The following is an 11,656-nucleotide window of genomic DNA, read 5'->3' as shown; positions in this document are numbered from 1 at the left end:
AATTCTAATCATCATAAGCATGTTTGTTTACTTAGAGATACACAAGATGTACACATTTTATCCTAGGAGGATCTCTGCCATGTCCCGATACTTAAAAGTGGTTTAATCCAATTATATTCGGTGGAGTCATAAGACAACTAAATGACTCAGAAGCTCTGGCTTCTCTTTTTCAGTAAAAAAAATTTCAAATTCTTCTCTCATCTTTAAGGAAAGACTTGACAATTGTTTAAGTACAATGGTGGGAGACTAATTCTATAAAAGAGAGAAGCACAGTAATTAAGAGCACAGGCAAGGATACATTACATCGGTTTCCTCATCCATAAAAAGGGGATAAAGACAGCACCTACCTCATAGGGGTGCTGTCAGAACTGAATTAATAGCTATATAAAGTGCTTAAAATTTTGTCTGGCAAATAGCGTGTTATTATTCTTACCATCCAAGATTGTACCTCTCAAATGCTGTTACTTTAACAATTATAAAATAAAAGGGGAAATAAAGAAAAACAGACACTAAATTTTCTTCATAATTATAACAGAAGAACCAACATTTTATTTAAGCACTCAGGCTAAATAACCAGCAATAAAAATGTCCCATATGTCCAACAGCCTTGTACCAATGAGATTTAGTTAAGTAATGATTTACCTGCATCAGAAATACTTTCAATACTTTCAATACATCAGAAATACTATCTAAGTAGCTTCTCAAGTGACTTTTGCCAGCATTCTTATTCTATTTGGAGTAAACACAAACTTTGTAAATACTAAATTGCCAATAGCATAATCATCCTCATCTGAACGTCTCATATGTTAGAATTAAGGCTACCTCTTTTTCTAAGCCTTGGGGGTTGCAGAGAAAGTGAGATTTCTTCAAAGTGCAGTGAGATTTTTTTTTTTCAAACTTCTATACCTTAGATATTATCCTTGTAGTGTTTAACCTCAGCCCCATTCCTTGCTATCTGGATAACCTCAGACAAGTATTTTAACCTCTCCAAATCCTAGTTTCTTCTCCTATGAGGATAGTAATGCCTATGATGAAGGATGGTTGCAAGGATTAAGTGAGATAAAGTGTGTGACGCCAGTGTCATGCATGGCATCGTCAGTGCTTAGCAAGGAAAAGCAGCAGCTATTATCATCACTATTGCTGAGATTCTATTACCTAACTTTTTGCCTCATTAATTCCATGACCTCTTTTTTAAACAAGTAAGTATCAGAAGAAGATCCTATAATATCAATGTGTGTCTTATAAAAATTAATCAGAACCTGAAGGTACCTCGAACTTATTTGTTCACATGCCGACTTAATATTTTTCGCTCTATTTTTCTTTCCTTCCAAAACAAATGTCTCTTTTCTAAGCTCAGAGTGAAGAGCATGTGAATATTTCTCAATGTACTCTTTTACAAGTTTTTCATTATTTGGCCGAGAACCATCTTGAGCATTTTTTATGCAAATTGTGGTAATTTCGCCATCCACTCTTTCCTGACATAGAACATGAAATTTTTTCAAAGTGCTTTCATAAACTCTGCTCTTCTTTTTCAGGTAAAGAAAAATATCTGTGTCGAGAACAAGCGTTTCTCCACTTCTAGCGGTCTCCGGTACTGAGGGCCTGAGTGGCTCCACAGAGTTACTACTTCTCCGTAGACTCCTTCTGGGGCTCTGTCTACTCCGCTTTTCCCCGTCACTGATAAAACTCTTGTTTTTTTCTAACAGAGAACTTGCTTTTAATAGCAAAAATTCTTTGAGCCTTTTGATAGCCAGAAACGATCCTTGTACAGAGATTCTTCCATTGTATTCCAGAGGACTGAAGCATAAAGTTGGAATTTTCTTTTTCAGGTCCATGACCAGACTTTCTAGAATGACTTGACTCCCAAAAATAGAGAGATCAAGGATAGCTCTTACAGAACTGAAGACCTGAAATTAAAGGAAACATTAAAACATCACCGCCTAGTGGAGCAGACTACATAAACACATTCTCTTTCTGCTACTGTTTCTACAGCAGTCAGCTAAACCAGGCCCCAACTGCCTGACACAGACCCACTTCTTGCACCACAGCAGCCCATCAAAGGGATCCCACAACCCCATCCAGGCCACAATGTTCGATGTGGGATTCATAGTCCCTCCCTGCATTCCCCCAAAACAGAGGTGGTCAAATATTTTTTAAAGGCAGAATGCTTGTTTGAAACAAAGTCTTAAGCAGCACCCACACATAGTCACTGTTCTGGGTCTGCTCGTGGCTAGGGGCTGCCCTAGAGAACTCTCCAAGTTCGAAGTTCATCAGATGGCTGCACAGAAGCCCGGGATTTCTTACCAAATAAAGTTTTAAATTAATGCTTTGACTTTTAACTTTTTCCTTTTATTTTCACCTTTTCTGAATCTTCAAAGCTTCTTTTTACTGTTTATCTTAATTGAGTTTTTGTTTTCCCCAAAATATGTCTTTAAGTAGAATCTGACATCATCCATGAGAGCAAAAAGGCTCACTTTAAAAGCATCACATGGGACATACAGAAACATAAAAACAGCAGGCAGTAACCAAAAAATGTCAAGACACAGATTTGGCCATTAACACTGACTCAGGTTAAGGAGTTTGTGTTTTCTTTCCTAGAAATCATGGGGTAGGAGTGCTTTGTGTCTCTCATGTAAAGAACACTTAGCAGAAGAAATGGGATCCAGGACTACCAGTAGGCCTTCAGCATCACACCTTACCTTTTCATTAAAATGAGAGACTGTGAGATGCATGAGTCCAACCTTCCTTGTCAGACAGTGTTCCTTTTTTCTGATGACATTCTCTGCAACTAAGTGAAAACATTACCATCAGAAATGTTTGTGGCATGATACATTGATACATTGATTAGAATAGAGATGTTCAACTCTATTACATAAAATACTTAAGATTTTTTCTACATTTTCCCTCTAAATTCAACTTTTAAAGTTTCCCTTCTACTTTCATACATTAAAATGTGTTTAATGTGTAAATATCCTAATCATGCTTTTAAAAACACACAAAAGTGAGTGTGTATATGTACATGTATATATAAACACCTAAAAGTCAATCCCGCATTATTGCCATGAGGCGACTTTACCTTCTTGAATCCAGGATACCACACTGTCCTGGTTTTCTTCTAATTCACTGGCTGACCTGCTCGGTCTCCTTTGCTAATTCTTCTCTTTCCATTCTCTAGATGTTGGCGTGCCACAAGCCTCAGGTCTCATATCTATTTGCTTACCTACATCCACCCCTCGGGTGATCCACAGCTTTAGATATCATCTCTACACATATCACTTTCAAGATTCTATCTTCAGCCTCAACCTTTCTCCCTTCCATCTGTAGAAACCTCTACTTCTAACCTAATAGGCATCTCAATGACTGAAATTCAATTTTTGATAACTATCCCCCACCTAAAAGTTCTCTTCCTTCAGTGTTCCACATCTCAGAAAATAACACCTAATTCTTCAGCAAATCCTGAATACTCACCATGTCTTAATCGCCTGCCCTGCTCCCACCCTAGTCAAACCCAGTGATGACTAGTAGCTCCCTATTTTCCACATGGCTGACAGATTGACCATCCAAGAAAAGGCAGTCACATTTTGTCTGTCTGCTCAAAGCGCTCCAATGGCTTTTCCTCTCACCCAGAAAAAAATCCATATACCTTACCTTGACCTTAAGCTACTTAACATAAACTGGGCCCCGGCTACCTATTAGTAATAGGAGATCTAACCACATCTCCTATTACTTTCCCTCTCACTCATTCCACTCCAGCCACATGGGCCTCCTTGCTGTTCTGCAAGAAGCAGGCAGGTTACTCCCTTAGAAAATTTTTCCCAGTCCTTCTTTTGTCCAAGAATGCTTTACCCCCTTATCTGCATGAGTCATTCTCTTACTTCATTCAGGTGTCTACTCAAATGACATCTAGACAAAGTATTTCCCTACTCACTCTATCTAAAGTAACACCCTCCATCATGTTCTATCCCTTTATTTTTTTCATGGCACTCATACTATGTATTAATATATGTAAACAAATGGCAATATTTCATCTTTTTTCATGGCTGAGTAGTATTCCACTATATATGTGTACCACATCTTCTTTGTCCAATCATCCATCCAAGGACACTTGGGTGATTTCATGTTTTAGCTATTGTAAATAATATTTCAATGAACATAAGAGTACATATATCTTTACAATTACACATTTTCTAATTTTTCAGATAGATACCCAGAAGAAGGATGCTGGGTCATGTGGTAGCTCTAAGACAGGATACTTAGCCTAGGGACATTTCCGCTCCCCTCCAGGATGTGGCTCTGGAATTCTTCCTTAGTCCCTTACTCAGCTCCCTCCCTGTTTTGACTCCATGAGAAACAGACCAAGGACAGGAGACAGGATAGTGACCTTGGGCTGCCCCCTCCCAAACTGGTGGCATGAGAAACAAGCTAAGATGGAGGAGCAAGATGGATAGCCTGGGACATCTCCTCTCCTATGGAGTCTTCCCATCGTCCTTTGTTCAGCTGTGGCTAATCATAATATCGTTATAGTATTACCTGCATTGCAAGTACCACGTCTCGACCTCCCACTCCTCCAAAAAAACGAAACCCTGTAATCCAGACAGTTCAGTGCAACTCATTCTCTGAATTGGCCCACACTTTTCTCTTAAGTGTGTACTTTTGCTTTAATAAAATCTGCACTTTCCTGCCTGCCATTTGTCATATCCTTGAGCGTGAGGTGGTATCTCATTGTAGTTTTGATATGCATTTCCCTTACAGCTAGAGATGCTGAGCAACATGGATGGATCTTCAGAGTATTAGGATAAGTGAAATAAGTCAGAAGGAAAAGGACAAGAACTATATGATTTCGCTCATGTGGCATATAAAACAAAAAGCAACAAACAAACAAAAAACAAACAAAGCAAACTCATAGATAAAGACAACAGAATGGTGGTTACCAGAGAAGAGGGTACAGGAGGGCAAATACGAGATGATAGGAGACTTCACTTCAGTGGTATGCACACAATAGAGTATATAGATGTTGTATTATAAAGTTGTACACCAGAAATTTATATAATATTAACAAATGTTACCCAATAAATTTAAAGAGTGCATTGTTGCTTGTAAAAAAATTTGAATAAACATAAACATAAATATATAAATAATATAAATGTACAAATAAAGCACCCAACATATTTTATGGTCATGTATTCACTTGTTATTATCTGTCCACCCCCACAGATGTATGCTTCATGAAAAGCATTTTGCCTATTTCATTCATTGCTGTATCCTCAAAGCCTACAATGGTGCCTGGCAAAGAATAGGCACTCAATAAATACTTGTGAATAAATAAATGATCCCTCTCTTTCTCTCTCTGAGTTACCAACTCAACATATTAACTTCTAAAAACACTACAATCCCCTCAGAGAGATAATAAGAAACTCTTCTCACCATCGCCTACTTGAATATCTCCACTGAGAAGGAATGACTTAACTAATGATGACCAGTAAAGGCGCTGATAATTCTTTGTCTCCTGGATCTCTCTCTGGATCCCATCTTCCCTCAAGCAGAGCAAGTTCTCTTCTCCTTTCACTCCAATGTGGCATTTTACCTCCAAGAGGCTGATATGGAGACTCATCTTCCTCTGGCAACGTATTCTGCCAGCCACTGAGCAGTATGGAAGGCTGCCCGCCTCCATGAGGCAAGAGGAATGACTATGTTCTACAGATCGAAGTTCCTCACCTATGTCAGGGATGGAGTGGAAAACCGAATGGCTCAAACCTGATCTCAGATCCAAGCCGTATCTCCCTAATCAACTTTACTGGTAATAAAGCAGATATATTAGAATATCTATTTGTTGATTTGAATAGAGAGAAGTGAATGGTATAATTATATTGTGGAAGCCACCTCAAAATTCACAAAGTAGTTATCTTGTTAGTGAGATTAGATATCATTTTTGTGGATTTTTTAAAATTTTTTCTGTATGTTACAAGTTTTCTACAATAAATGTATTTCTTTTATCCCAATACAGAGGAAGCAAAATATAGAAAGAAGTCTTCAAGAATTTGCCAGTTACTAGCAACTTTATCATGAGTTATTTCTACATATAGTCTTTCTAGTGCAATATTATGCAACTTTTATATTCAGAATAAAATATTTTTTAAGAAAAGCTACTTTAAACTTTACTAATACCGTGAATCACTTTAATGAAATTCAATTTTTAATTTCATTACAGAAGTATTTCTAAGAGTATGAAAATTTGATTTGGAAATACCTTTTTTTTCTTTGAATATAACATACGCAACTCCCTTGGTTCTTGTCGGATATATCACATCTTCAACAACGCCGCCCTTGTTCTTAGTATCTTGGAAGTAACTCTTCATTAATGTGGACAGTAACTGATCATTATAAAGGCCAACTGGAAGACCAGCAACTATAACCGTTCTTTCAGATGCTTTGGATTCCCTGACATTCGAAGCCGATGCCTAAGAGAAACAGCAGGATACTCTTTAAATATGTAAGATTCTACTTAATATAAGGAACATATCACACCAGTGGGAGAGGCTATTTTATTCAATAAAGGCGCCTGTGCAGCTGATTAAATACTTTAAAAAGATATATATAAAGGATAGATCTTTGTCTCATACCATATACCAACATAAACTCTATATGAGATTGAGAGGTAAATGTAAAAAGTGAATACCTTATTTTTTTTATACATTAAAAACACTGGTTAATATTTGCCTCATTTTAAAACGGCCTAAAAATAATGGAAGTCACAAAAGAAAAAAATCAAGAGATATAAATTTTCAAAATTTAAATTAAAAAAAGAGTCAGCTAAGCTAAGCACAAAATATGGTAGTTTGGAGATGGCTGTATGTTTACTTAATTGTAAAGTCCAAAGTACATAAGACAAAAAGAAACACATTCCCTACTTTTTTAGTCATAATCAGGAAAAAGTGACCATAAAATAATAAAACCCTGGCAATAACAATGGGGCTGCAGTGGAGTAAATCCTGTCTTCCAGCACATATCTGAGATGGAATTCGACCATTGCAAGTACGTACTATCGTAGACCCTGACATCATGCTGGGCACAAAGTACCAACTTCAAATAGATCCTTTCCTGGGCTCACTCTCTTTTAATTTCTTATATTATCCAATTAAGGGGCTTCTATTTAAATGTTTTAATTTGTTCCCCAGCCCATTTAGGGAAGTAGACCCAAAAGCTTCTCCCAATGCTTATGTGGGTAAGTCCAGTCTGATATCAGAGCTCAGACATAATCTATCCTAAATTATCCCCAGAAAGGATAGGATGTCTTATGAGCCCGAATAATGGTTAATAGATCACAAAGATATTATGGGCCCTCGGTTGAGAGGACTCTGTACTCAGAGAAGGATTTCAGAGTAGGGGATGGGCAAACTACTTATGACCTCCCAGGTTAAGAAGACAGTCTAAGCACACAGTGTCCTGTCCATCCCAAGAGCACCTTAAAAAGAAAATAAAAGAATAAAAAGGAGAATAAACTCAGTTAAGGGGAGCAATCAGCATAGGCAAGATTTCAACAAATTTCTGAAAAACTGAAAATATGTATTAGCATGTGGAAGAATAAGGCAGAGGGAAAGAGCTAACCTAGAATTAGGAAAAGGGGTTGCAGTGGAAAGGTGACAATCTTCATGGCAGAACCTCAGAAATGAAAAAAAAGTAACCAGGAACAGAAAGATTAGTTGAGAGGCTAGTGGCAAACAACTGCTCCAATAGTCTCGCCACATTCTCTATCCCTATGCATGTACACACACACACACACACACACACACACACACACACACGCTTGAGCACACACAGACACACTACAATGAAGGCAACTAGGCAACAATCTTAGGAAAATCTGATCTGCTGACATGGGTACTGGCATCCCAGAGCAAGTTCCCCTCACTTACTGGCATTTGAAGGGACCTCAATCTAAAGGTAATAAGCAAACTAAAGTGCGCCATGATTTGGAGTAAATTGTGGAATAACAAAAAATAAGAGAGAGAGAGAGAGAGAGAGAAAGAGAGAGAGAATCCAAACGTTCTACTTGTAGAACATTTTTCTACAAGTAGAAAAAAGAAAAATATATATGATATTGGACCAAAGGGAGAAAAAGTAATAACAGCAAGCTATTACATCCTACTATAAACAATACTTACTGTTTACATAATAATGTAAATACTCTTATTATCTTTTAGACTAATTCCGTTAAGTCTTCAAAATACAAAAAATTTAAATATAATTACAGAATAAAATGGAACCATTCGACTCTATCAATGTAAGAAGACAAAACTAACAGAAGTTTAAAAAGACAGAAGGAAGAATAATCTACACTAACATTACAAATTTTGGTAATACTACCAAAATTTTCAGTATGTTATGGAAGTTGCAAAAAAATCCATACGAGAATTTAAAATAATATTAAAACTCAAACTTGGAAGGTGAGAGAAGTCAGAGGTTACTTGAGTGAAATTCTCTTTTATCATTATAGGAATTTATAGAAAAATGACTAAAATCAATGATGACTGACCCCGGGATATGCACTCTCTCAACATCTCTTTGGTATTTCAGCTGGTAGCTGTTAAAATAAGGTGGCAAAAACATACCTGTCAGTGTGCAACTGAATTTCTTAGAATATATAGTATCTTGTCAATTAGTTCACCAGTTAACAAATACAGTATTAATTAAGCATGTATTCTATGCTTGGCAATATGCTGGGTGCCATAGATGACACATACAAAGAAATAAAGCATACTCCTTGCCCCGAAATTCAGTTCACCATAAAAATTTAAAAAGCATTTATTATGTGTGGGGCACCTGGATAGGTCTTGGGCTTACCAACATGGAAAAAAAAAAGAGAGAGAGAGAGACTTCTACCTTATGGATGAGAGAGAGGTGTCCACCTTCATAAATCATTTCAACAGAGCTTGGTAGGCACAAAAAGAGAGAGATCTATTTCTCTACAAGAGGAAACAGACCAACCAACACTCAACGATTTAAAAAGGCTACAAGACCATTCACAATAAAATTCTAAAATACACAATGAATGACATATAAGATTAAGAAGCAAGATTAATTCTGCTAAGTGGTCAAAGAAGGCTTCATGCAAGAGGCCTTTAAAGCTGAGATCAAATTTTAATTAATGGTCAAATTTAATTAAAAATGTAAAAGAAGAGTTCACAGCAAAAGCAAAGAGATAGAAGGATGGCGGGGTGGGGGGAGGGCGGTGAAAATGGCTCATACTGACACATATAAAGCAAAGAGTGTGTCTCCTGAAAAGGAAACTCATAATAATCTAGTGACTAATTGTTACGGAAGGTACTTTTAATAGAAGGAAACTTTTTTTTTTTTAAATATTCAAGGACAACGAGATTGCACAGGAAACAAGTAGTAAGATGTAATTATCCCAAAATACGTCTTCCTAGCAGAGTAAAAAAAAATGACAAAAGAGATCTGTCAGATTTTCAGGGAATTTTACTTCACAGGAGATTTGTCTTGATTACTATATATCTGACTCTAATAGTCCACACCGACCCAAATGGGTAAATGGCTAGTGAACTGGCTTCCTTTTTGTTCTTCATCAATATCAAAGAAAAACTTTCAATCAATTGAAATTCAGAAAATCTCACTCCACTTCTACCCTCATCAATATACGAATGTCATATATTTTTTATTCAAGTGTCTTATCTTTGAAATCAAAGGAACTTCTCTCTGACGGCTATCTCTTCTATCCACAATTAAGAAAAAGAGATGTTCTAGAGATAGCCCTTTCAAGAGTAACCACATAAAGAAACAAGATTTTGAAACACGAGCAGCACGTTAGCCAAGAGGTATTATATTAAGATGATGGCATTTTCCCTGTATCAATGATATATATTTAAGAGACTTCTGACCATCGTACCAGAAACCAAAGATATAAAGAAAAACTGAGTTTATTTTTGTAACTAAAACACTAAGTAGAAACTGATTCATTGACTGCATTTATTTATATTTCTTTTCTTAAAATCAGTTGTTTATTTTCACTGACGTTGCCTTTACTGCCACCCAGTAAACAAAACCGCACTTGGATCCCACAACTGCTTTGCCATTTCCCTGACCCTAGCATTTCTGACCAGGAAACAAGGGCCCCAAAGCCCTGCCACTGCTTTCATGCGCTTAATGGAAAAAACACGGAAGTCTAAATCTCGATATGCACTGTTCCTACTAGCCAGCAGAGAGAGTGAAAACACATAGAGCCCTTTGTGTCTAGAGAAAGAACAAAGGCCACTAGAGAGGATTCCCACTAACGCAAACAAGACGTCAGGATGCCTTCCCAACTTGCGTCCTTAGCGTGAAAACTTCTTGCTGGCCCTTTTCGAAAGGAAGCCGTGGCCATCATTTCTGGGTAACTCCCTCCGCTCTGTTCACCAAGGCGTTGGGCGGGACAACAGTTAAGGCCCAACAACCTGCAAAGTGACTCCTCAGCGAAAGTGCTGTGTCCCGGACAACACAACACTGGGTGCAGCGTTCCATCCCTTTGGAACTGCAGCTGGCACCAGCATGCAGCAAAGTCCAGACGCGCGCAGAGTTGCCCCGAGGACAGGTGCAGAGAGGCAGGGCGACATTTGTCAGCAGGTTTGCCTCCAAGAAAGGCGGCTCCCTGCCCGCCCCGGGTCAGCCCTGCGCCAGCGCCCGCCCCCGCCCGCCCCCGCATCCTGCTAGGGGACCGTGGCGACGGGACTGAGAAGACCCTGCGCTGAAAAATCCAAAGAAAAAGCCACTTGCCATAACGGAAGAGACGCACTCTCGCCGGTTAGCAGGACCCCGATCTAGCGGAACGCGGATGGGGCGGACAAGCAAGTTTTGGTTTCGGTTTTTCGTTCCCGCTCGCATGGAGACAATGCGAGAACAGAGCGGCCTGGTAGCCTCTGGGTGGGGCTCGAACGTAGACCGGCAACTGGCAGCGCAGTTTCGCAACTTTTGAAACCACATCAGAGAGGGGCCAGGAGGATTTCCCCGGGAAGAATTCCGGGATTCTCCGGGCTCGCATAGGTCCTGTGCTCAGTTTAGTCTGGATCGTTCTTCCTACGCCCCCTGCGGTATCTCCCCGGCCGTCTTCTCACCACGCCACCCCTGTACCCTTCTTGTCACCTGCCCAACCCAGAGCCAGTCGCAGGCCACGGCTAGGTACGCAGGGCACAGGATGAAAAGCGCACAGTCTTTGCCAACAGAGAGCTCACCAGCTTTACCACATCAGGCTCGGATCTAGGGGGACCTAGGGAATCTATATACATAGTTTCCAAGTCAAAGATGGCATGAAGAAGAACGGGAAATGGCTGGCAAATATGAAGAAGCCCAATTCCACTCTTAACTACGAATTGAAATCATGAGATCCCTTTTTTCCACGATTAGATTGGCAAAAAATTAAAGTGTTAGCCAGAGAGCGAGACAGCATCATTGTTGCTGCAAGCATGATAGGTGCAGATATTTGTAAGGATTTTGGCCCCTTTCAAAATGTAAAATGCAAAAATAAAAAAGTGAAAATGCACACAAGGCTTAGATTAGCAATTCCACCTTCGTAACTGTGAAGCTAAATGCACAGGTAGAACTAAGACATTGCACATAAATTTTGAGTTGCTTGTAATACACATAATTTCTTTTCAAAACTAGGACC

The 11,656-nt window shown here is 38.8% G+C and overlaps 1 protein-coding gene across 2 annotated transcripts; it reads right to left on the bottom strand.

The window, feature by feature from the left end:
- Positions 1–514: 514 nt before the first annotated feature.
- Positions 515–10,939, bottom strand: RBM43 (RNA binding motif protein 43). 2 transcript variants are annotated; one of them, XM_011359451.2, is made up of 4 exons: positions 10,768–10,939; positions 6,248–6,458; positions 2,700–2,788; positions 515–1,907 (listed from the first exon to the last, which is right to left on the bottom strand). In XM_011359451.2, exons 1-4 carry the CDS (start codon positions 10,873–10,875, stop codon positions 1,152–1,154), a joined length of 1,164 nt encoding a protein of 387 aa, XP_011357753.1. In that variant the 5' UTR covers positions 10,876–10,939; the 3' UTR covers positions 515–1,151. The 2 variants fall into 2 exon arrangements, with proteins under 2 accessions (XP_011357753.1, XP_011357760.1); XM_011359458.2 differs by lacking the exon at positions 10,768–10,939 and adding an exon at positions 10,291–10,597.
- Positions 10,940–11,656: the final 717 nt, after the last annotated feature.

Source organism: Pteropus vampyrus, unplaced genomic scaffold (genome assembly GCF_000151845.1).
Source record: "Pteropus vampyrus isolate Shadow unplaced genomic scaffold, Pvam_2.0 Scaffold2, whole genome shotgun sequence".
NCBI classification, from domain to species: Eukaryota; Metazoa; Chordata; class Mammalia; order Chiroptera; family Pteropodidae; genus Pteropus; species Pteropus vampyrus.
This window is presented reverse-complemented; position numbering and strand designations above follow the sequence as displayed.

Bases quoted from the DNA above. Each gene is read 5' to 3' on its own strand.
- RBM43 (XM_011359451.2), bottom strand. From the start codon at position 10,875: ATGCGAGCGGGAACGAAAAACCGAAACCAAAACTTGCTTGTCCGCCCC. The intron at 6,459-10,767 runs GCAAGTGGCTTT...TGTTTCTCTTAG, and splicing joins AGTGCGTCTCTTCCGTTATG to GCATCGGCTTCGAATGTCAG. The intron at 2,789-6,247 runs GTATTTCCAAAT...GTTTTCACTTAG, and splicing joins TATATTCAAAGAAAAAAAAG to TTGCAGAGAATGTCATCAGA.